The 24399-nt window shown below is 37.2% G+C and overlaps 1 protein-coding gene and 1 long non-coding RNA gene across 3 annotated transcripts in view; both read left to right on the top strand.

Annotated features, from left to right (window-relative positions):
* Positions 1 to 24399, top strand: part of LOC309481724 — a 375444-nt gene that overhangs the window by 300680 nt on the left and 50365 nt on the right. The window lies entirely within an intron of this gene.
* LOC309481714 (uncharacterized protein C14orf132) overlaps positions 13903 to 24399 on the top strand; it is a 30397-nt gene continuing 19900 nt past the window's right edge. For both annotated transcript variants that reach the window (XR_014200080.1, XM_082146746.1), the window contains exon 1: positions 13903 to 14173. Coding sequence is in view for 1 of the 2 variants with exons in the window: in XM_082146746.1 (XP_082002872.1) it covers positions 14147 to 14173 (27 nt within the window). In the remaining variant the exon portion in view is untranslated. The remainder of the gene's footprint in view (positions 14174 to 24399) is intronic.

The raw sequence follows: 24399 nt of genomic DNA, 5'->3' as shown, positions 1-24399 counted from the left end.
CGCCTGACACAGGCATTACAGGATATTTTTAAATGGCTTGAGTTGCCTCATTTAACTCTTATTGTTAAGAAAACAGTTTCCATGTGCTTCTCCATACAAAATAGGCCTGCAAGGGCTATTTGAGGTGAGGATCAAGAATGAAGAAACTGAAGCAATGAATGAAGTCAAGTACCTTGGCATCATTCTGGATAAGAATTAAAAATGTTATAGTCAGGTTAAGTATATCTGCAAGAAGGTCAAACCTAAATTGTTTTGTGTAATTAGAAGGGATTTATCATGTCAAACTGCAAAACTATATACTGTACGCATGCAATGATATTTTCACATTTATCATATTGCATCACATCATGGTCACAAGCCTCTCCAACTAAATTAAAGTATTTCAATATACAAACAGGCAATAAAAGTTATGGACCAGAAACCCATGAGATAACATCGTTGTGATGTTTAAAGAAAGCATAACCTTCTTAGCTTAGACAGTTTTATTTGTTTTAATTATCTCAAACTGGATTTTAAAAGTCTACACAATGATGTGTCACCACTGTTTTCTAAATTTGTCAGTAGGCGTCAGAGCTCTCATAGGGCAAACACTATCAGTGGTGACTGTGTTGTCCCTACGTATAATACCTCTTTTGGTCCGTCTGCTTTCTCTGCAAAGGGGCCAAAACTCAGGAATGCTTTACCTACTAATTTAAAATTAGAGACCAGTGGCAATGTTTTTAACAGTGGACTTAAACAATGGCTAAAAACAAAACAACAGTGCTCACATGAATAGCCTACCACTGGGTTATGGTCTGACTATGTTGCCTTTGCTCTATTAATGGGTTTCATCAGGTCCCTTTCCACAGGTGTATAAAATCAAGCACTTATGAATGCAGACTGCATTGTGCTTGATTAATACACCTGTGGAAAGGGACCGGAAATCCATGAATAGCTTATGTATGTCAATAATTCTGAATAAATTGCTTCTTTCTTTCTTTCTTTCTTTCTTTCTTTCTTTCTTTCTTTCTTTCTTTCTTTCTTTCTTTCTTTCGTAATCTTATCGTATATTTTATCTTTCCCATTTTATTCCTTTTATTATTAGTATTGTTATTCTTGCTTTTGCTGTTAGCATTGTTATTATTACTTTTATTATCAGCATGGTTATTATTATTACTGATTTTTTATTTCTAAAAAGCCTCCAGTGGAAAGGTGTTGAAAATTAGCATGTTTGCTAAAACACTCAAGCAAATGGTTTGTCCAATGTAATTGTGATGTCCATGTCAAATATAAATCTAATAAATAAATACATTTAAATCATAGCCATACTCAAATAGTGTGTGAAAACATTAATGTTCGTATTATTTAGGTACGTTTTAAATGCTAAAGGGCTAAATAAATGTATAGGCCATTTTTAACTGAATTTAACTGATATTTTGTTGACAGGCTTTTCCCACAGCATATGGAGCAAATTTGCAGCTGAGTATATTTGCTGTTGACAGTTTTCTAGGCCTTTTGATGTTCAGTGTTTATGGCTTCAATAAGCCTTACTGTCCTTAGGGACTCGACCATATTATGACAGACTCAGGTCATATTAACCTCCATTCTTCCTACTCTTAGAGAGTTTCACATGGCAAAGCTTGACGCACAAATGTCTTAGACAAGGGTAATATACTGTATACTGTATAAAATAATTTCAATAAATGAAACTGCTTAATTCAATTCAGATGTTTGATTTGTATTTATTTATTTTGTTTAGAATTAATTCTGATGGTTAGTGCTAATTGCGGTGTCTTGGACACATCTGTTGTGATCACAACATGCCTGGACACTTGTTCCCCTGCCCAGATAAATGCACGGCGGCAGACCGGCTGTTACGGTCTGGTGTGGTAAGGAAAGCACACAACAAAGGAGAATGTCTTGGAACACATATTTACTGATCACTTGGAGAAATAACAGAGAACAAACACAACTCAAACCAAATACAAACGATAACCGACAAAGACAGAGGGAGATCACAGGGAATACATACAGGTGACAGGGAGGATTAAACTGATTAACAAGATAATTGAAGACACACAGCTGAACCAAAATAACTAATGATGATGGTGACCATGGAAACAAAGAAGTGGCGGGAAACAGAACAAAAGAAACACAAAATGGAGTCCAGAAACAAACTGACATGTAACATTGGCGTGAAAGCCACACGATGTGTACCGCAGCACCATGCCCATCTCAGGACTCGAGTCCGAAGTCAGTGCTGAAGCAGTCTAATATGCATTAACCCAAGCGGCATCACGGCCACCGAGGATGCCATATGCCCCAGGAGCTTCTGAAAATGTTTCAGTGGAAGCGCCGTCTTCCCCATGAATAACTTTGTTTGTGAGACGTGCCGTCATAGAGACTGAGTCCAATTCCAACAAGAGCTTGCTATTTCCCAGTTGACCTGAAGTCCCAATCGGCTGAGGTGTTTGATCCCCAGGTTCCTGTGTGCGCACAATAGATCTCTATTAAACATCATATACATTTTTAAATATTGCTGATTAATTACAAAGCACTAAATGGTTTAGCTCCCCAGTACTTGAGCAAGCTCTTAACACATTATAGTCCCTCATGTCTATTGTGATCTAAAAATTCCAGCCAGTTGATAATACCTATCAACATCGACTGCTGGCGGTAGATCCTTTTCCTATTTAGCACCAAAACTCTAGAACAGTCTTACATTGTCCGGGAAGCAGACACACTCTGTCAGTTTAAATCTAGACTAAAAACACATTTCTTTGACCTAGCATACACATAACACATCATAAACTTCTATAATTCAATGTTAGGCTGCATATATTAAGTCAGCCGAAACCGGGAACACTCCCCATAAATCCTGATGTACTCGTTACATCATAAGAAGAATGGCGTCTACGCTAATATTAGTCTCTCTGTTTATCCTGAGGTTTACCGCAGTCCGCCGGATCCAGGCCGTATCCAGATCTGATGAAGGACCTGCGCCTGGACACACGACAACGCAGTCCTGAAGTGTCAACTAGTCTCTCCCCTGTGAAGGCCCCCTTCTCCTTCCCTTTACCTCTGTACAGATAAAAGGTTGTCAAAATAGTTCCGGTTCACATGGCTACGCGGAAGCGATAAATAATTCTGTATTATACATTTTTAAGGCCAATTTGTAAACAAAGACTACACGCCTGCACACATATATATATTCAAACGCGAATAATAATTTCACGGTTTGCGTTCTCGAGCCACAAGGCACTGTTGTTGTGCGAATGAGCGGGCCGGAGCGCATTAAGGGTTTCCTGTTAGAACGGTTTTGTGTTAGCGGCCCCTAAGTTAATAACTAATGATCATTGCAATGGAAGTGAATCAATCAAAACTAACTTTAGCTGGACAATAACTTTATTCTAGAGCTGCTGTAAATCCAAAACAATCTCTGTTACTTTAATTTCCTATTATCACTGTAAAGCTGCTTTGAAACAGTCTATATTGCTAAAAGGTGACTTGACTTGACTAGATCTCGAGAGAGAGCTAGAATTATCCAGTTGTTAAAATAATTGAGAACCCGAATGCCCACTTCCCTTAATGGGGAAAGGGCGGCCTCTGCGACTTTCATGAAGACGTGAGGAGACAGGGGCAAGGGGAGGACCTTGTACTGATATGCCTGACCCTCGAAGGCGAACCAAAGAAACTGTCTGTGCCGAGGCAAGAGTGCGACCTCTGCGTCCTAGTGGGATTCGTGCAGAGGAAAGATGTGTTTAATCGCCTCAGTCTGCTTCTTCACTGCTGAGAACTGCTGGGCAATATCCTCAACAGTGTTGCGAGATGGGGGCATCCAGAAAGCGCACTGTCAACCTCCCTCATCTCTGCAAGGTTTAGCCAGAGATGCCGTTCCTGGACCTCTAGTGCGAACAAGAGTGCAAACTGACCAATCATCTAATCGAGAGTTTTCGGGACAGGTCAGAGGATTCCACTCGAGCCTGATGCTCTCGCCGGCCCGGGCAAGCGTCGCCACTAACTTTGCACCATACTCTGACTGGGTCACTCCATCTGAGGGTGGGAGCCCAGTTGAGTCTTACACGTCAGAGGGCACTGGTCCATCCCCTGATAACTCATCCAGAGGCCCGAATGAGAAATCAGGTGCATCATGTGATGCAACCGAATCACACAAGAAATGTCAGTGAGACACTTCACATTTGGATGCATCTAATATAAGGAAGCATTAAAGGTCAAGCCACTGTGTGATTAGCCATTTAAGTATAATACATTGTGACAGGGGCATTTACTCACTAAAGCTTTCAGTTATTGAGCAAAAGAGCTGATTTTCCTAAATGGGTCATTTTGTTCTGGACTCAAACTTGATTATTACAGGTTTTAATCTGAATCTTATTTAAGAACTTTTTCTAAAGTGTCTTTCAAAGTTGGGAACAGTTCCCATTGGTTTTATCACCTCTAGAGCTATAGAGATTGGCAATTTGGTTTCATAAAACAGTGGCATTGCATATAAAGGGACACAGCTGTGGTGAGCTTGCCGGATATTTCCTCATTAAGGTTCTCATTAAAATGAGAACCAGCACACTCATTTATTCCTCACAGTGAGTAAGACAAATCTGAGAAATATTTTGAAAACCTCCTCAAGGTTGTCTTTGTTCTCTTTGTCTTTGTTGTAACAGTGTGTCCTAATGTAACACAATCCGTGTAACAAAATCCTAATGCAGATAATGGATGCAGCAAATGGTCAAATGTATTTATTTTGATTACATTTTAACAACATGATTTTATATAAAATATTTTATATTTATATTTATATAATGTAAATATTTTATTTCATTTCACAAAAGAACTCTATTCCAGAGACACTGCTGTTGCTATGGATACAGAGAGCCGACCAAACATAATGGAGAATCCAAGTGGCAAGACTTGCATGGTTATAAAAGGAAATGAAAGAGAAACCCTTTCTCATATCCCAGTTTAATATGCAGAGACTATAAGATGTTTGAGCAATTGATGGATCATGAGACTGACACAGTAACATTGGCTCAACCAATGGGGTGAGTTTAGGGCATTTTTGTATGTCCGGCCAATGACAGACAAGGGGCGTTTTACAAATGTTTGCAACTCCTTTTTGGTGCGACTGCAAAACACACTTCAGCTTTAAACTCAAAAGATGCTGATGTGACTTCCGTATATTGTCTCCGTAGTTCACTTTTTTAAAATATTTTTGAGGACTTGTGCAGTAAGATCCAGAGAAAATCTTATCCTTCAGAGAAAGGGCAACAATCAATAGAAACTTTTAATGATTATAATGACGTGACATCATTAAAATCATAATGACGTGACATCATCAAACCAGAATCAGAAATTAGAAATAAGCCTAAATTTGCTATTCTGGTGTTTATAATCAAACTCTCATCAGGGAAACTCTCATCTGTATGCATATGCACACACACACATATATAGTCGTGGTCAGAATTTGTGGCACCCCTGGTAATTAAGAACAAAAATGGCTGTGAAAATAAATCTGCATTGTTTATCCATTTGATTTTTCATTAAAAAAGAGGAAAGGGAAATCACAATATGAATTTAATGCTTTTCTCCAGAACACATTGGCCATAATTATTGGCACCCTTTTATTAAATACCTTTAGCAACCTCATTTTGCCAAGATAGCATCCCTTTTGAAGGTCCAGTCGTGTCTGACAACTGAATACGCTGGAGTCTGTTTTTGGATGAGCGAGGGGGATTTTTGTTGAAACCCTCCCAAACAACATATGGTGATGTAGAGGTTGTTTGATTTTTTTTTTCTTTTTAGGCTTTCTGACCCCCAAGACTCAACTAATCTCTGCAGTTCTCCATCTGTGATCTTTGGAGAGTCTTTGACCACTCAAACTTTCCTCCTCACCATGAATTAAGACAATATAGACACACATCCTCTTCCAGGCAAATTTGTAACATCTTTTGTTGATTGGAACTTCTTAATTATTGTCCTGATGGTGGAAATGGGAATTTGCAATGCTTTAAATTTTCTTTACAGCCAATTTCTATTTTACGGGTTAAATGTTTAGAAGAACATTTAATTCATAATGTGATTTCCCCACCCATTTGAAAGATCAAAAGGATAAACAATGCAGATTTATTTTTACAGCCATCTTTGATCATATTGACCAGGGGTGCCATTCTGACCGCAAAGGGTCAAAAAGGATATCATGAAATATCATGGAGAGAAATTCAAATTTCTTCAAACCTGTCTCAAAACTAGACAAAAGATATACGAAACCTGACCTGACACTTAAAAGTTACTTTCATTAGCATAACCTACGGTATAGTCAGACTGATTCTGTATTGGTGTTCTAGAAACATAATCTGTAGTGAAGCAGCTCTGATCATATTGAGTAAATCATTCTGACCTTTAACACCCCCAAAATTAATTTCGACTCTGCATGTGTTTGGCCCTCACCATTCACTCAATAGTGTCAGCTTCTCATCTGCTTTATGTAAGGGGAGTGTTTATATTCAATGAGCTGCCGACCTTCATTAGATAAAGAGCATAGATGCCCGTTAAACTGATTAAAGCTCAAGGGAGATGTGATCTTCAAACAATCTGAAGATGAAAATAGTGCAGAGACAAAAATACAATTACCTGGAAAATGGTGAATAAGTTCATTTTTGACCTAAAGCAAATAATATTTCCTGAATTCCTCAAAGTTGCACAAAGTATTTAGTATTAGATTATTTTAAATGAAAGCTTTTATTATTCCTATTATTTAAAAGTGCTACTGAAAACCAACACATAACAGCATATCAATATCACGTCACTGAAATATCTGTAATCTGTAATGTAACATAAAATAGTTTGATTCGAAACAATTTTTCGGTCAAAAGTTTCGAATAATTACGATGCTTACCAAGGCTGAAAAATAGTAATATGAAATATTAATACAATAAAAAAAATAAAAAAAATGTGTTCTATTTTTATATATTTTAAAATGTAATTTATTCCTGTGATGGCAAAGCTAAATTTTCAGCATCATCTTCAATGTCAAATGATCCTTCAAAAATCATTATATGATGCTGATTTGCTCAATTATTACCAATTATATTGGTGCTCAAATATTAATAATGGTTCTTAATTATTATCAATGTTGAAAGCAGTTTGCTGCCTAATCATTTTGTGGAATACATTATTTGATGATAGAAAGTTAAAAATAACAGCATTTATTTGAAAAAAAGTATTAATTAATTTTTTCGTAATTGCCCCAAACATTTGAATCATTATCTTTTATTTAATTCATAATTTATTTATCTTAGCTTGGGGCCTCTTCCTGTTTTACTACATCGGTAGCCTACTGTTGTGTTTTTATCTAGGCTGTAAGTAAATCATTGAAGGAGAGGAAAGCAGAGGGATGTCTCTTGGCCCCTTTATATAAATTGCTTTATATAAAATGTTTCCTGTAATAAATTTTAAAAAGGCAACAGCTATGCGTGCTTGATACCACACAGCCACGATCAACATTTCCTTCCCTACTTCCATTAAAGCAGGGCTTCTCCCATGCATTAGTTACAGAAACACTCCTGAATTAGGTCGACAGAAGAATGCATACGTCTTTGTTGATGCAACCACACAGAGATAGATTACTGTACTTTACTGGGAGCAGCTGTTATCAGACTGTAGAGGGAAAAGGAATTCCATTATTTGACGAAAAGCCAACCGGAGCAGAAAATCTGCCCCATGGAGGAGTAACAGACTCGTGACCTTTATTTGCATTTACTGTGTTTGTTTTCTTGGTGGAAAGGAAGAGTTTGTCTCTCCCATGAAATCCTATTCATTTTGAAACAATAACACATTGCTTCTGCTTCCATTTTTGGTCTCTAACTCATGATTTACAGTGCATCGTTTTGCAACTTTCTTTGCAATTAGTAACTCTGAAGAAATTCAACCATATTGATGGTACAAAGTGTTTTAAAATGTATGAAATGAACGTCTTTTTAGATCACTCTGTGGGATCAATAAACACTAAAACTTGCTTCAATGGGGTGCTTCCTTCTAATGTGCACAATTTAAGCAATAAATGAAAATGCAAAGAAGATCATCAAAAAAAAATTGGTTGAACCATCAGATCTGATTAGTGTATCTGCCATAGACAATCACTGAGACCTTGTAGGAAAAGCACTGAAAAATAAAGTTAAATAAAATATGATAAAAAGTATAAAAAATCTAAATAAAATATTACAGAAAAAAGTATGTAACAGAGAAAAAGACATAAGGGAACGCCTATAATTGTGCTTCTTAGTTTCACAGTTTTATTTTAGCTTGTGTATTACTCTGAAGAACCACTCTGACACTCTGATTTCCACTTTTGTTATTATAAAAAAGGTAATTTGTAATACTTTTAAAATAGGAAATAGTCACATTGTGAGAAATTACAGCCACAGTTGTGAAATATTAAACCGTACCTGGGAGATATCAAGTCTAAAAAAAAATATGAGGAAAAAATTGCTAGTAGTAGTTGTTAGATTCAACGTCACATTGTGACGTGTCAAGTTACATTGTGCAATATAAAGTTGTAGCATATAGACTAACACATACAAAATCTAAGTTCAGTGAAAAGTATTTTAATAAACGTGAACATGTTCTGTAGGAGAATTCAGAATAGCAACTACACTTAACAAACAATACCAGACGGAGAACTGAGGAAACACGAGGCTTATAAACATGAGGAAACGTGATCAGGATGAAACAGGACAGGTGTGTGGGACTAATTAACAAACAAAGAAACTATCTAGGAAATTAGGCAAACAGGATCAATCAGGACTATAACAGGACAAAACAGACCATAACCATTGCAAAAGTCTAATTTTGAGACATAAATCAGGCAAACAGGATCAATCAGGAGGACAAAACAGACCATAACCATTGCAAAAGTCTCATTTTGAGACATAAAGGTGCAATTATGAGATCACATTACTAGAAAAGTTAAAGAAAAAAGTCACATTGCGAGAAACAAAGTTGAATTTGCGAGATTTAAAGTCACATTATGATAACAAAAATAATTTTGTCATTTGCAAGATTTAAAACCACATTAAGAAAAGCAGTTACATTTCTGAGAAATGTACTATAGTGAACTTATGACTTTACGCAACGATTTTACACATTTGTGAGGTAATGTTACCAGAAAAGTTTGTGAGATTTAAAGTCAAATTACAAGAAACAAAGTCACATTTGTGAGATTCAAGGTCACATTACAAGACACAAATTTACATTTCCAAGATATAAAATCAAATTATGAGAAATAATATGACAATTGTGAGAAATTAAGTCACATTGCGTGAAGCAAAGACGAATTTGCGAGACTTAAAGTCAAATTACGAGAAACAATGTGGCATTTGAGGGATTAAAGTCATATTATGAGAATCAAAGCTGCATTTGCTAGATTAAATGCCAAATTATGAGAAACATAATGCAAAATAACTTTTTTAATTGTTCCATAAAAATAGTAAAGTAACTGATAAACAAGGTTCAGACAGTTTCAAAGTGAGTAATGGAGACACAGCATTTAGAAACACCAGTGGCATGAGATATATATTCAAGAGTTTAGAGGGGACAAGAGCTTATCGACCCAATTATGCATCATCTGCTTAGCATCATAATGGCCTTTGTTATATGGGCTGTGAATATGTTTTGTCAACTGTCTGGATTACACTTTACAAAATAGGGCTGTGGGTAATTGAAAAGTAAATCTCATGTATAAAATGAAAAATAAAGCAGAATGATAGTCTGTGCATAAAGAACTATCACATTTATACGCATCTGTATATAAAGTGTATTAGAAATATAGCGCAAAAAATAGGTACTAGCTATTCCCATAGCCTCAGGCCTCTGTTTAACATAATTTTGTATTTGTCTAAGCTCTCATTTCATTGTGCTTTCATGCATATCAAAAACTACTGTATATGACCTACACCCCAATCACAAACATATGCCTGGAGGGTGAATCATCTATTTAATATGATATAATGAATATAAACTTGTTCACTTTCCAGGCCTGCAATGGCATTAGATCTACCCTTCCACTCAGATAACATTATGAGCAAAAATGTCTCCAAAGACTTCATTCAGAGAGGTCTGTTGCTATGAGACAAACATTTAACCAGAAAATATGCCCTAACCTTTATCGATGGCTGAAGGGATTTCCAGATTCTACATTAATAATTGATGCGCTGTGACCTGTTATTCTGAGAACAGCTGTGGGCGTCCCTCTGCCTCCAAACTCTCAGCTCAGCTGTATCAGCTCAAGTTCTATTATGCATTCAATGTCTGGACAATGTCACGGCTGGTGTGGTAAGAAACACACACAAACAGGAAATTACTAGAATAATTCCTTAAAATAGATCACTGGAGATACAAACTCAGGAACACAGGATGAGACAAACACCACATCAACATAAATTATACAGGACAAGGAACAGACAGAATTCAGGGTTTAAATACACAGGGAGAGATATTGAACAGAACTAGGAACAAGTGTAAGGTAAATTAATAATCAAGGAAACTAAGGGACACAGAACACAGGCAAACGAGAACAGGAAACAAAACCAAAACAGAACATACATGTAACAGACAGCACTTGCAAAAATAATGACACATTACTAACTTTGAAAGATATTTAACTTAAAAAAAAAAGATGATATATTATAGAAATAATAGGCTATACTTTAAAAGCATATACTTAAAGCTACTTTATTTTTATTTTTTTCGCCGCTAGGGTCGCTAACCTCTAACAAAAACAAAGGCGTAGGCGGAATTATGAAACTTTCCGTCATGCTGAAGGATCTAATAATGTTTATGGATGAGTGAATACATTGATGTTTTTAACATGACGGTGTTATGAAGCAGGTCGTGATTGCTAATAAGAGACAGATATCTCTTGGTGGGCCCAGAGACTGCATAGGGCATTTACCCATACATCCTTTGGTCTTGAGTTGTCAAATGGCTCCATACAGACAGCACAAAAGTTTTCGTTGTCTGAGGTTTCAGAATCCTCACTATTGGCTTTCAATATTGTCTCTGCAACTGATCTGACTGACCTGCCCTTCTTCCTCATCAGTTCCTTTTTTTTTTAAACACTGGCAGGCACACCTCCATCTATCTTTCTTTTCTAATGTCCAGACATTCTGTAAAACACTTCAAAAGAAATTGTTCTTGTATGTAAGGGCATGGTTGTAACACTGTGTAATGTGTCAGCCATTGTTTAGCTAGCTGTATTAGCAAAAAGGTATCACATTTTGCCTGAGGAAAAACAATTTAATCTAATATATTAAGTTAAAATATTTGTATCTGCAAAAGTTTAAGTACTAAACGAAATATCTTTGGTCAAAATAATTTCATTCTTACCATTCTTAAAATCATTTGTTTTCTAAAATCACATGCAGTTATACAATCTGCATGTGCCTATTTCCAGCCTTGACAACCATTCATATAGGATCTGGGAGGAAGTGAGTAAAAACTGAAAAGATAATAGGATCAATCAATTACTCCTTATCCTTGATTTAAACTTGGTTATCCTTGATTGGTGGAAGTTATGGAGTCTCCCCGTTTTACAACCATTCCCGATCTCCCCTAAAATGATAATTAAGTACTCTACATGTGGTTTAGTATGTTAATCAACACAAGTGTACTTCTTTAAAACACTACAAAAGATTATTCAAAAAATGATTTAAAATGTACTTTAAAATAAATGTTATTACAAAGTGCACTTTTTACTTACGTGTGTTAAGAAAGTCATAAACATGTACTCTCTTTAAAGTGTAACTCGATTTGTATTGCTACAGCGTCCGTAGAATATGTAAATGGACAATGTTTACTCTTTCTTTGTGTTACCTGGACCGAGAAATTCACTTTTATTTGTCAGCAAAAGTCCGCCGGGTGATGCAAAAGGTGACCTATTTTTGTGGTCATCCGGTTTGAAATGTTGACTACAAACAGGGAGGTTTTTCAGATTTTCTGTCATGGCATTCTCTCAGTATTTACATTATTTTGCCTTTAGCCACTGCCTACAACATGCTGGATCCTTCACTGGAAACTGAAACTCACTCCCGCCAAACGTTTTTTCAACACAAACCCGGGAACAATACAAGTTGACATCATTATGACAAAAAGTTTAAGAAGCATTTCCGACTAAAGCAACGCGATATTTGACCTTGGTAAGTGTATAGCAGACTGTTGACAGGCAGGGCCTTGGACGGCAACATGCCCAGTGCATCATGGGTGTCCTATTTTGCAAAAAGGAAGACTAATGACTAATGAGGTTGGATGTGGGAATATCCCAAATTAAATGTCCCACTTCAGACCAGTGAGTTCCAGGCAATCAGACGTCAAGTTCACATGTTGACCATTATTGTTGTGTCAATTATTGCAGAAACTGAATAAAAACAACATAAAATCGCTTTTGAAATCAGCTGACAAAAAGCAAAAACTGAGGTATTTTTATATAAACTTGATGTCAAATGTTGGTTTTTATATTTATGCTCATCAGAAGCAGGACTTGCCAACATTTTGGAAGTGGCGTAAAATGACGCGTCTCGCTGAGGTTGATCGATGTACCCTGAGTTCACAGGTCGAATTATTTCCAAGAACGAGGTGGGGAAAATTTTGAGCTGTCTGGAACACAGCATTAGACAGCCACGTTTTATTGAAAGCCCATTTTGCCAGCGGTGAAGTATCTCTTTAAGTACAATTAAGTGGCCTTTTGTTTCATTAATATTTTATTTATATTGAATTATACTTTTAAGATTTGAAGTACACTACAGTAGCAATTCAGTGCAAATAAGAACACTTCTTTTTCACAATGCAGCTCATCTGTTTGTTTGTTCATCACACATCAATGCATTGTCGTAAGGCATGCTACATCTTGAATGTTGTGGTCAAATGTGCGAAAGTTCACCAAGAGTACAGCGATTCTGTCCTCTAAACCCCATTAAGCTGCCAAGAGGGTGGCATATTCGTGCTCACAGACTATGCTCACAGACTTGAATGCCTCTCGCATTTGCAATTCAGATTATTGTCATGCACAAAACAGAGAGAGTGTGGTGTTTCAATAATCTTCCATTAACAGATTGTATACATGTGTCAACAAGTAGGCTTCTGACTTGAGACCACCAGCTCCTCAAACGTGTTGTTGACTATAATCTTGAACCAGGAAGAGAGCCAGTTTGATTATATGGCATTCCAAAAGGATTCATTTTTAAAATGACCTTATTTTGAACCCATATTGCTTCTTTTTTTTTACCATTAGTTAAAAAGATGCCAACAAGTTAGAAGGTGCCAAAATTTGTTGTCAGTTTTTCTCCAGTCTCACCTCTTGCTGATTATTTGCAAAAAAAATATATAAAAAAAATATAAATATCATTATATTTTTATGGTAGCCTTGTCATAACAATATTGATCCGGATACATTAAATATTTGACACGTCCTGACTGCCGTATTAATTATAAAAAGATTTTTCTGCATTTGGTTTCATATTCATAAGTCTCGTGCCTGAGCACACCATTACGAACAGAAAGGCTTATAGCCTACGTTTACCTCTATCAAAATATGTTTTCCGTTAAATAGATTTGACTAGCTAATGTATTTACTGTTAGAAAATCCATAAGTAAAATGACGTTTTTGGTTGACTACCATTTAAGGCTGTAGAAATAAATCCTAGTCATATTTTTGGTGACGATAAATGGAACATAATTGGTTTTGAAGGAGCCTTTCTTACTAAATATTTCGAGCTCATACATGTGGCGCATCTACAAAAGCTTTGTCTAAAATCTTTTCGAGACGTTCGCTTGGCGTCACACAAGGTCTCTCTCTCTCTCTCTCTCTCTCTCTCTCTCTCTCTCTCTCTCTCTCTCTCTCTCTCTCTCTCTCTCTCTCTCTCTCTCTCTCTCTCTCTCCTTGTTTCTTCTCCTCTGCTCTGTCTCATCCTCGTCTCGCTGTTGATCCGTCTCTAAAATGATCGCAGACGCACATCAGATGTTCAGGATTCATGTACCTGGAGGCTGTACCTCGACGATGTTATTTGGGAGTAAATAGGTTACCTCCGTGGACAGAGACGACACAGAAAGCGAGCTTACCTGACCTTCCTGAAGCTTTAGTTATTCTTCTGATAAGCAAATCATCATGGATCTGTCATTTATGGCCGCGCAGGTAAGATATTTCACGCTTCGTCTCGAAGTTTATGTGGAACTCAATACAAACTTCAGCTTATCATATCAGAAAAAAACTAATTCGATTTGTATTGTGGGGTCCAAAACTCTGAGACAACATTAAAAATGGGATTTAAAATACGTTTTTTTTTACACGGTAGTAAACGGAAAGTTTCAGGATTTCCAGGAAATTTAAAACAGAGAGAAGTTATGACTATGTACTTGTTAATAATAAGATACATTTTGTGATACTAAGTGTTTGAACTGCTTTGCACAAAAAGGTCACATTTTATTTTTTCACATTAAGCTCAAGATGCTCTTTGTAACATTATCAAATCATGCTGGGTAACATAGATCATTGATTTCTGCAACTTGTGGAGTTCATGACAAGCCAAACACTCATTCTTCCTATTGACGCACTTTAAAAATTCAACCTGTATCCATGTGACAGCTATTACTTCAACAATATTTTACTTAAAAAAAAAAGTCAGGTGCACTTATTGTCACTGTTGCAATCAGAATCCATTAGTTTTATAACAATCAAATTATCTAGTTGCCATTTAGTAAACAGTGATTGCGATCTTACTGATACACATAAATACATAAGAAAAGACAGACAGACAGACAGACAGACAGACAGACAGACAATAGATAGATAGATGTGTGTGTGTGTGTGTGTGTGTGTGTGTATATATATATATATATATATATATATATATATATATATATATATATATATATATATACACAATTAAATAAAAGCATAAGCCAAAAGCATACAGTAAATGTAATCATAAAATTATCCTGGATTAATTGCTTCTTCCACTAATTTTGCAACAGGTAGCAATTTATTGAAATGAAATAAGTCCTAAACATGTATACTGTGTATGCAATTTTAATAAATTTGATTAAAGATTATTTCATTTATTAGACCATGAGAATGTGAGTGCAGTGTGCATGATTCAGAGAGCAATAAAATTAAGAAATGATAGGAACAACTGCAGGTTTTGTAATGAGCTGTAAAACAATTATTGGTGAAAGGCTAATAGGAGAGAACAGCAGTGCACAAGCTTTATAGTCATGTTCATTTCCTTGTGTTTGCAACTTTGCAGGAAAAAAAATCTAAAAGCAAAAGTATAAAGTATTTTAAAACACTGCAGCAGAGGAAAGTTTGTTAAAAGAAAACTCCCCCATGGCAGCCATTTCACTGGAGTTTGATGTAAAAAACAAAACAATAATGTTTTATAAGCCAATCCTCTGTGATCACACACAGTGCTTGTTTTGGATGAATACTTTCTTGTAGGCAAACGAGCGAGACGAGTTTTGCTTGGAGCGACATCAGAAAATTGCACTGGCAGAGTCATTTAAAAGGATGTATCCAAGCGAAGTGAACATCATTGCAACATCAGCCAGGAGTGCAACTAAACAACCTTTTCCCTCTTACTGGATGGGCTATGGAAATAACTTTAGGTGTAGTTTGTGCAGTATATGGATTTGATCAAAGGCCAGAAAGAGATAGGTTGCAGGGCATCAAAGAGTGATCTCTCCATTAGTGTTGTGTCTTCTCTCAGTGTCATTTCTCTTGACAGCCTAGAGGCAGAAGCTTTAATATTAATGGCTGTGACTAACTTAGAGCCATGCTAGCTCAAAATTAGCCTGCCAGAACAGTGCTATCACCAAGAATAGACATGACCCTCATAAAGTCATGTCTGATAGGTAAGATTTGGTTTGACTAATGCCAAGTCTGGTCTATTTCAGAACCGACCAAGTGACTGTACAAATTGGTTTGAGGTCTTAGTTTCTATATGCTATAAATACTCTCAGTGGAGAGTTTTAGAGTTGGGCCAAATCCGAATATTCGGCAGTTCAAGGCTTAATGATTTTTCAGTTTGGTTTCATCCCACATTTGTGCCCTTGATGCAAATTAATCTTGGGCTTTATGTGTTTTGACAGGTGATTAAAAGATGGCCGTGGTTTCTCACAATGGCCCTGATTGCTAACGAGATTTCCACTAATTCTCCAACTTGCCTCATTTATCTCAGATAGTGTTGGATATCTGCCTTTAATTAAATTGCTTCATTTTGCTCAGATGGTGTAGAACGGTGGAGCTAATTTTTGGGGGGAACAAGCTAAACTATATCAGTGATGTTACAAAACGTTATGCAACTTATACATAGAGTATTGTACTAATAATGCATGGAAAAACTAATTTCTTTCCTGTTCAAAACAGGCTTTCAGAAATGGTTCACTTTCATTCTTTCACCTAAGATTTTGAGGTATAAAGTAGAACATATTTGCACTTAGTGAAATTAACTCAATTGCAAGTTGAGTCTCCTGTGTGCAACACTATTTTTGTAAGTTGCTGACTATGTAGAGCGTTCTAAATCTGATTAATTGTGTGTTAACAGTTTGGAATTTGGAAAAGCACTGTTGACTTCCATAGTAACGAACTTGAAGTATTTTCAATATCTGTCCTCTATGATTTTCAGCACCTCTTTTGCTGCCTTCATCAAAGCCAGATATTAAAGAGAAAGTGGCTTATTCTTTTAGCTCTATATTGTCTGATAACTTTTGTTTATATGAGTCTTTGGCATAGACGTCGAGCCCTTTAGCTGGGTAATTAATCTTGGGTATCACCAACATAAAATGCTGTTTTACTCATATGATGTGCCCTCAGATTACTTATTTTTTTTGTGTTGGTGTGTTGCTTGGTGCACACAATTTATTCATAGTACCAGCGTAGAAGATGTCATGAGCAGCATTCTTAGTCTTCGTGACTTCAAGTAAAAGTTTGGCTGGTTATCACAGTCCAGTTAGTCCCATCTGGAAATGCCATAAATACACCATCTGCTTTCAAAAACATTATTGGTCTCAACACACTCCAAGTGCTCATTTGTGCTATTTTCTACAGTCCACATTGAATGGTTTCCCTGTCATCTGCATCCCTTGTTTCCAGCAAATGAAAAAAATATCCTCATTTCGCCTGTGCACCTTTTCATGAGCCTTTGAACCTCACTACATGCATATCGGCTTCCTTTATTTCCCCATTGGCCCATGGCTGCTTTTTGATTCTTTACTATGTCTTATTTCTGTGAATGCTTTGCCGAGGTTTAGCCTTGGGTCTGTCTGTAGACTCTCTGACAGTCACTGAATCCCTAATGCATGCTACACGTTTGTGGGCAGTTCTCCTTTGGGACAACTCTGTACTGGTAATACTCTACAGTTATAACACATGCTTTGGCTTTTTCACCTGGCCCTTGGTACCTTTTGTTAAATGTAGTCATCTAGTTAATCATACTGCATTTGCATTATAATTTTTAAAAGCATCTTTGAAATTGACGTTTATTTTTTCTGTCTTTGTGTATTAGTGGTAATGCTCAATATATCATCAGTCTTATCACCTATTATTTATGTAAATTGGGTCCACCTTTTTATTTTGAGTTATTTCTCTTTAAAGCTGCAGTCCGCAGTTTTTCCTCTTGTTGCCATCTCTGTTCGAAATCTGCAATTGCAGTTATTCGCGGAATTATCAACTTTACGTGCATTGTGCCTCGGCATGGCACAGCGCGGATGAATCCAATGTTGTGAGGAGAAAGTGCGGCTGTCAATCACCGCGCTGGTGGTGTGGATACTGTCATTTGCAATCACAGATTCTACTTTTTGGAAGTATGACCAACATAATTTTCACCGGAAAATGTCGTCTGAACAAGTAACATCCACTTTTGTTCTGACCAACTAATGTTAAGGGGGAAAAAGCATTGCAGTAAATCGCGCTGATTAAATAACGCTCTTATATCACGTCAAACGGTGCAAATTATACTTTGTTCTCAAATTGTTAATGTTAACAACATCAGCATTGCGTGACTACATTTAATGATTTAAGATATTGATTTAAGATTTACATTTAAGATTCCTGCAAGGGTCCTGTTTGGTAAACCCGCACCCACAGTAGTTAAGAGAACACCCATCCTGTTATCCAACAGCAGTACTAATTTAAATCCGTACCCGACCAAATTGGCAAAGACCGTGACCCGAACTGCACCCACTTTAAATCTACTACATCATGTAGACTAAAATGATTTACTTTATCATGTAACAAGCAATCAAACCACTAATTATGCATTCTGAGTTTATGCATTTAAGAAAAATAGACAAGCAGCCCAACAAGAAAAAAGATGAGAACCTGTAAACAATACAAAACGTTTGCCTACATCATGTGAATAATCTGCCGATACAGGCTATTTTGAACAAGTGTATAATTACACACAATAGGCTATACGCTTAAATGTCTATAAATTAAAAGAACATATAGCCAAATATGTGTCACAAGTTAGTTGCGTACATGCACTAAGACGAAGGAGATTAGTTATAAATGTCTTTAATGACAAAACTCTGGAGTTCAAATAGAAAACTAACACAAACACAACTTAACATTGACGAAAACCAACAGAGAATGAGGGAGAACACAGGGTATATAAATACACAGAGCAAACAAAGGGAACTAATGAGATAATTGATGAAGTGACAGGTAAAAATAATGTCTAATTAACCAGACAGCGACACTAGGTCACAGGGAACACTGGACACAGCATACACGTTACAGTACCCCCCTCGGCGTGTCCTCATGCCGTAAATAGTCTAACTGAGGAGGCAGGGAGAGGGGTCTGCAGGAGGGCGTGGAAAAACCAGGAAAAAACAACAGTACATGGCGGAGTGGAGGGTGGGAGGAGCCAGGGTGAAGCCAGGAGCAGGAGTCTGGTGGAAATCCAGAGTCCAGCCAAGATGATGCCCCACAGGATGAAGGAACCAGGGCGGAGGAGTCTGGACGACGGGCCGAAGTGGAGTGACTGGATCAGTGGCTGGAGGCTGAGCCAGGGGATCCAGACGGTGCTGTTATACAGCTGGCCCGAGATGGATCCACACCACAGAGGGATGGTGGAGAAGGAACAGAGGGACTGACAGAGACAGCAGTGACTGGGTAGAGTTACTGACAGAGATCTGAAGAGGAGGCAGGAGAGGGAGGGCATACTGGAAGTACTGGAGAACCATTGCTGTATGGAACCATCGGAGACACAGGAGAACTAGGACTGGATGGAACCAGCAGGTAGACTGGAGTTTCAGGGCTGGGTAGGATCAGCAGGGGTAGGGAATCTTCCTCTTCAACACAGTCCTCATTAAAACGAAATAAATAATCCAGACACATTCCACCTTTTGTGGCGGGAGTGTGGGCGGGGCTCCACTCCATTCCCTCGTACTCAACGAGGACTCCTATGGCGGTGCACAGTGTTGCCGGCTCACACACCTGGTCAGACAATTGTCGAGGCTCTGGCTCTGAGGCAATGTTAAGCTCTGTCTTTTTCATCGGCTCCAGCTCATTCCTTGCTGCAGGCTGAATTCCTCCGTCTGCGATGGGCTCAGGTTCATCTACCTTGCAGCTGGGTGATGGCAGATGGCAAATTCCCCAAAGGACCCACACCGGGCAGGTGTGCCTTCATTTCTGCGTTCAAGCTTACATGGAAGAAGATGCACAGCAATCGTCCAGGAAGTTGGTGAGGCAAGCCAGATCTAAAAATCCTCTGGTTTGGTTCTCAAGGGATTGCTGCTCCTGCTTGAGGCATAAAAGCTGGACAGCCGGGAAGTCTATTTTGTTTGTTCTTTGTGGTTTGTTCTTTGTCACGAGTTGGTTGCGTACACGTATGAAGACGAAGGCGATTAAGTATAAATGTCTTTAATGACAACACTCTGGAGATCAAACAGGAAACTAATATAAACACAACTTAGCATTGACGAGAAAAAACAGAGAATGAGGGAGAACCCAGGGTATAAATACATAGAGTAAACAAATGGAACTAATGGGATAATTGATGAAACAACAGGTGAAAATAATGACTAATTAACCAGACAGCGAAACTAGGTCACAGAGAACACAGGACACAGCATACGTTACAATATGAGCCTTTACTCTCATATAATATCGGGAATATTTTAGCCGATTGTCTCTCCTGAAACTGCGGTGTATACGTGGCTGTTGATCCTCTTAGCAGCATGAAAGATAAAACTTGTATTAAAATTGCAAATAGATTATATACAGAAAGCTAACAAAGAACACTCCCTTAATGACTGGATCCATCAATCTGTGCTGTGCTCAGCGCTGCAAATCGCGTTGCAATTAGAAATGTTATTTAGACGTTTGTAAGACTGAAGAGCTTGAATACAAATAAGCACAGGACCGTTTGAAATCAGTTGCCTATCAGTAGGTACCGAATTGAGTCGAAATAGTCTTGGCTATTGGACCCGCAGTCTGCCTGTGCCTATTGATTCCTGAACCACACCCGCACCGCAAATGACCACATTAATATTTCACCTGTTACATCAAATATTAGCGGTTCACCTGTCGCCCGCGTGCAGGATTCTGCTTTAGGTATACCTTAGCTATTTCTTGGTACTAAATTATTACCATATACTGTACATGTACCATGTACCATGATCCATCCATCCATCTTCCTAGCCTTATTCCCACTAATTTGCAGGGTCCGCTTCACACACACATTTGATTTGGTATAGGTTTTTTTTATTAATTTTTTTATTAACTTTTTATTGAAAGTTTACAAACATAAACATAGACAAAACAGCACTCAAACACTGACCGTCACCACAATAAAAATAAATAAAATAAAATAAAAAACCAAGGGAAACATATGTACACACTTAATACCAGTAACATAAAAAACAAAAGAGAAGATGGGCCCATAAAATCAAAAAAGAAAACAAATAAACACATTTTATTGTCCTCTAAGGAGCATATTCAGTTCAACAACCAAATATCCCCAGTCCGACACAATTTGGGGCTTTGCCCGGTTAAATGTGGCTGTTGAGTATTCTAAATTAGCCATTGATTGCACAATTTGGTATAGGTTTTACTTTGGATGCCCTTCTTGACACATTCACATATTCACATTCACACACATATCTAATCCATCTAATGTAGCATCCTACATGTCTTTGGACTGTGGGGGAAAACCAGAGCACGGAGTAAAACCATGCTGACACAGGTAGAAAATACAAACTCCACACAGAAACTCTCAGCCGGGGTTTGAACTGGGGACCTTCTTGCTGTGAGGTGACAGTGCTACCCACTTAGCCACTGTGCCACCCCCATTCATGTACCATGATATTTGCATGGTACTCCAAGGTACTTTAAATAATACCATGGAAATGCCACAAAGAAGCCATGGAAATGCCATGACACTTTTTTGGTACTACTACTGTTTTTGCACACTGTTTTAACATGTCTTCACCTGCATTACAGAGCTGTTCACAAGCTGCTGGTGTTGAACCTAATACAATTTCATGTCTGTGTTTTATGGAGTGAGAAAGCACTCCAATTGATTCAGTGTGTGACTGAGCTAACTGAAAGATTCAGACCGATTTGTTAATCAATTCTTTAAATAGAGCTGACTTACAATATTGATTCATTCATGATTCGGGCTTCGCTATAGTTGTGATTCTAAGAAGCTGACAGAATATATATTCATATGGTATGTTGTATATTGTTAGCGAAAACAAAACAAATAGCTTGTTTCAATGCTACCCTGCTACTTAATAAAAAAAGCTTTGCTATTGAAAAGCTACATGCTTTTATAAACAAAGAATCTGCCACCTCACCACTGAGAAATGTAAATTGAGTGTTTGAGGTGAAGCTACTGCACAATGCTGGAAGTGATAATCTTTTAATCAAGGTTAATTCAGGTTATTTAACAAATTTTAGTGGCTGTGACACTAAAATTGTGAGCCAAGACAAATTTGCAAACTACTAATGAGGGATTTCTCGTCCGTTTCAGCCAGCTGAACAAATGCCACATCACCAATCTCAAATCTCCTCCTCTGAGACCCAAGTGTCATTCCCCGCATCTCCCTGCTTTCTGAGGACAGTGATGCCTGGATGGGTAAATGTGGGCCCATAAGGACGATAAGGCAGCGGGAGGGGGGCCGGAAGCTTGTTCAGCACTGCTGTGAATGGAAATGGCACTTCACTGTAGATAATGTTGTGGAGTTCATTGCACACTGATTAATTTGCTCTAGCCAAAGGATTCCTTCTCTCAGAGGCACAAGCTAATGGTTCACATAAGGTGTTTTTCCTCCCATCTGCCTCTCTTGTATTTTGTGAGCAGTTCTCCGACATGTGGTAATACTCTTATGTAAGCCGTCACATTTATGAATGCATGTGATTCAATCTCAGATGGAGAAACCTAATGTATTTAACTGATGTGTGCTGGATGCACAACATTTTATGTGAGGTCAAAAGGTTAAAATATTACCAACACATATTGGTAATGCTATAAGATTCACCACCACCCCACTTTATTTATTTTTTGGATTGGCATGGTCTCATACTTATTTGATTCAATGGACACCCAGTTTAATATGTTCATGTATAAAACCCCTTTTATACTCTGAAAAATAGAGTGCTGTTATATGTATAAACTTTAAGAGACAAATAAAGCTCATAAAACAAGAAGAAACATAAAGCTCTAATAATGTCAATAATGTTTACACTTAATAATAAATTAAACAAACTAAAATATTAAAATGTACAAAAGAGCAAACATTTTCATGGGGCTATGTCTTAGTCTGCCCTCAATCATTTTTGTGTATAAAATCCAATCTTCTATTCTTACTATTTACATTCTATTCAAAGGAATAATTACTTTGGTTAATTTGAAAAATAAGTCATTAAAGAAATTAAAATAATAATAATAATAATAATTAACATGATGTTCAGTGATTTATATAAAAAGAAAAAACAATCTGCATTTAAATTTCCACAGATATCCCACAATTAGAATTATTAATCATATTTTGTGTTCAAACCTTAACAAAGTAGACTTGTTTGATAATTCTGTCTTTCTAATAAATATCATTACAAAGCTTTCTATAGTGACACCTTTATCTCTGCTTTTCTCATTGCATATCAGCATGCAGTGTAACAGCCACTTGTGGCAAAGGCCTTTATCTCTTCATGGCATGAGGGCTATCAGACTCTGAAAAGATTTCATTTCTAAAATGCAGAAACTCATTAGTCAACATCAATGCATGTTATCTTGGCAGAGCTGAAGGACTGGGGTTCTTTTTTCTGTTCTTGGCCTCCTTTAATTTCCTAGTTTAACTGCTTAAATTGATAGAAAGTCAAGTGGTCACACTTCATTCTGCCTTCAACAACTAGATTCTTGTTTCCCTTTTTCGAGTTAGTGGATTATTACAGTGGGTATGAATATTAGCCTATTACTTGGAATATATTCATATCGCATTTCTCTTTATATCGCTAGGCTGTTCTCTTTAACTCTCATTTCTAGCCAATGTTCTCTTAAGTTTCATAGCATTTACATAATTTAAAAGCTTCCTTTTCCTTCCAGAAGTGGTTGAAGATGAGATCAGTCCAAACCCTCTGCAAATTGCTCCAACTCTTTTCCATTTTTGCGGCCCTCTCTCTGGAGGATGAAGAGTAATTGTTATTCTGTGAAAGAAAAGCTTTGGTTTGAGAGCACGACCATTGGCTTGGATAGATGAGGACTGTTTTGTGTCTTACCGCATAATGTAAAACAGCTTTTAGCATATGCCACTAGTAGACTAAGGCTAAATTACACTCCGTCCTTCTGTATCATTTATAGGCAGAAGAGACAGAAGAGTAATAGAGTAGGAAAAACAGAAAGCTCTGTCTTGAAACAGAATTAAAATGTTAAATCAATACACACAATTTTCTTCTGAACCATACAACCTTACACTTACTGAACTCTCAAAAAAGGAGTGTATGTGGAATAATAAAACTAATCAGGCTACATACACGTCTACATTTAGTTTAAACTTTGATTTTATTTTCTGCTAATAAACATTAAAATTTAAATAGACAAAATTGGGGTTGCAAAATTAGCATGGACTAAATCTATCATGCTGGGGTGTTGCAAAATCGGAAAACAACTTCTGAATTATTTAATTCAAATAAACTCAAAGTACACTTCAGAATATCTAAGAAACAAAACACGGATAGCAGGGCTGCGTTTCCCGAAACCTTCTTAACGCTACGTCGTTCTTAAGTTACACCTTAAGCTATACCTTATCGTTAATACGTGTTTCCCGAAACCTTCTTAGGTAAGTATACCTTCTGTAAGTCATACGTTCGGAAGGTTGGTCTGGACCACTCTTAGCTTTACCTTATCACTGTTGCAGGTC

This window comes from Leuciscus leuciscus (assembly GCF_965113295.1).
Source record: "Leuciscus leuciscus genome assembly, chromosome: 19".
NCBI lineage: Eukaryota > Metazoa > Chordata > Actinopteri > Cypriniformes > Leuciscidae > Leuciscus > Leuciscus leuciscus.
Note: the sequence above shows the minus strand (reverse complement) of the source record. Positions and strands in the feature narration are given on the sequence as shown.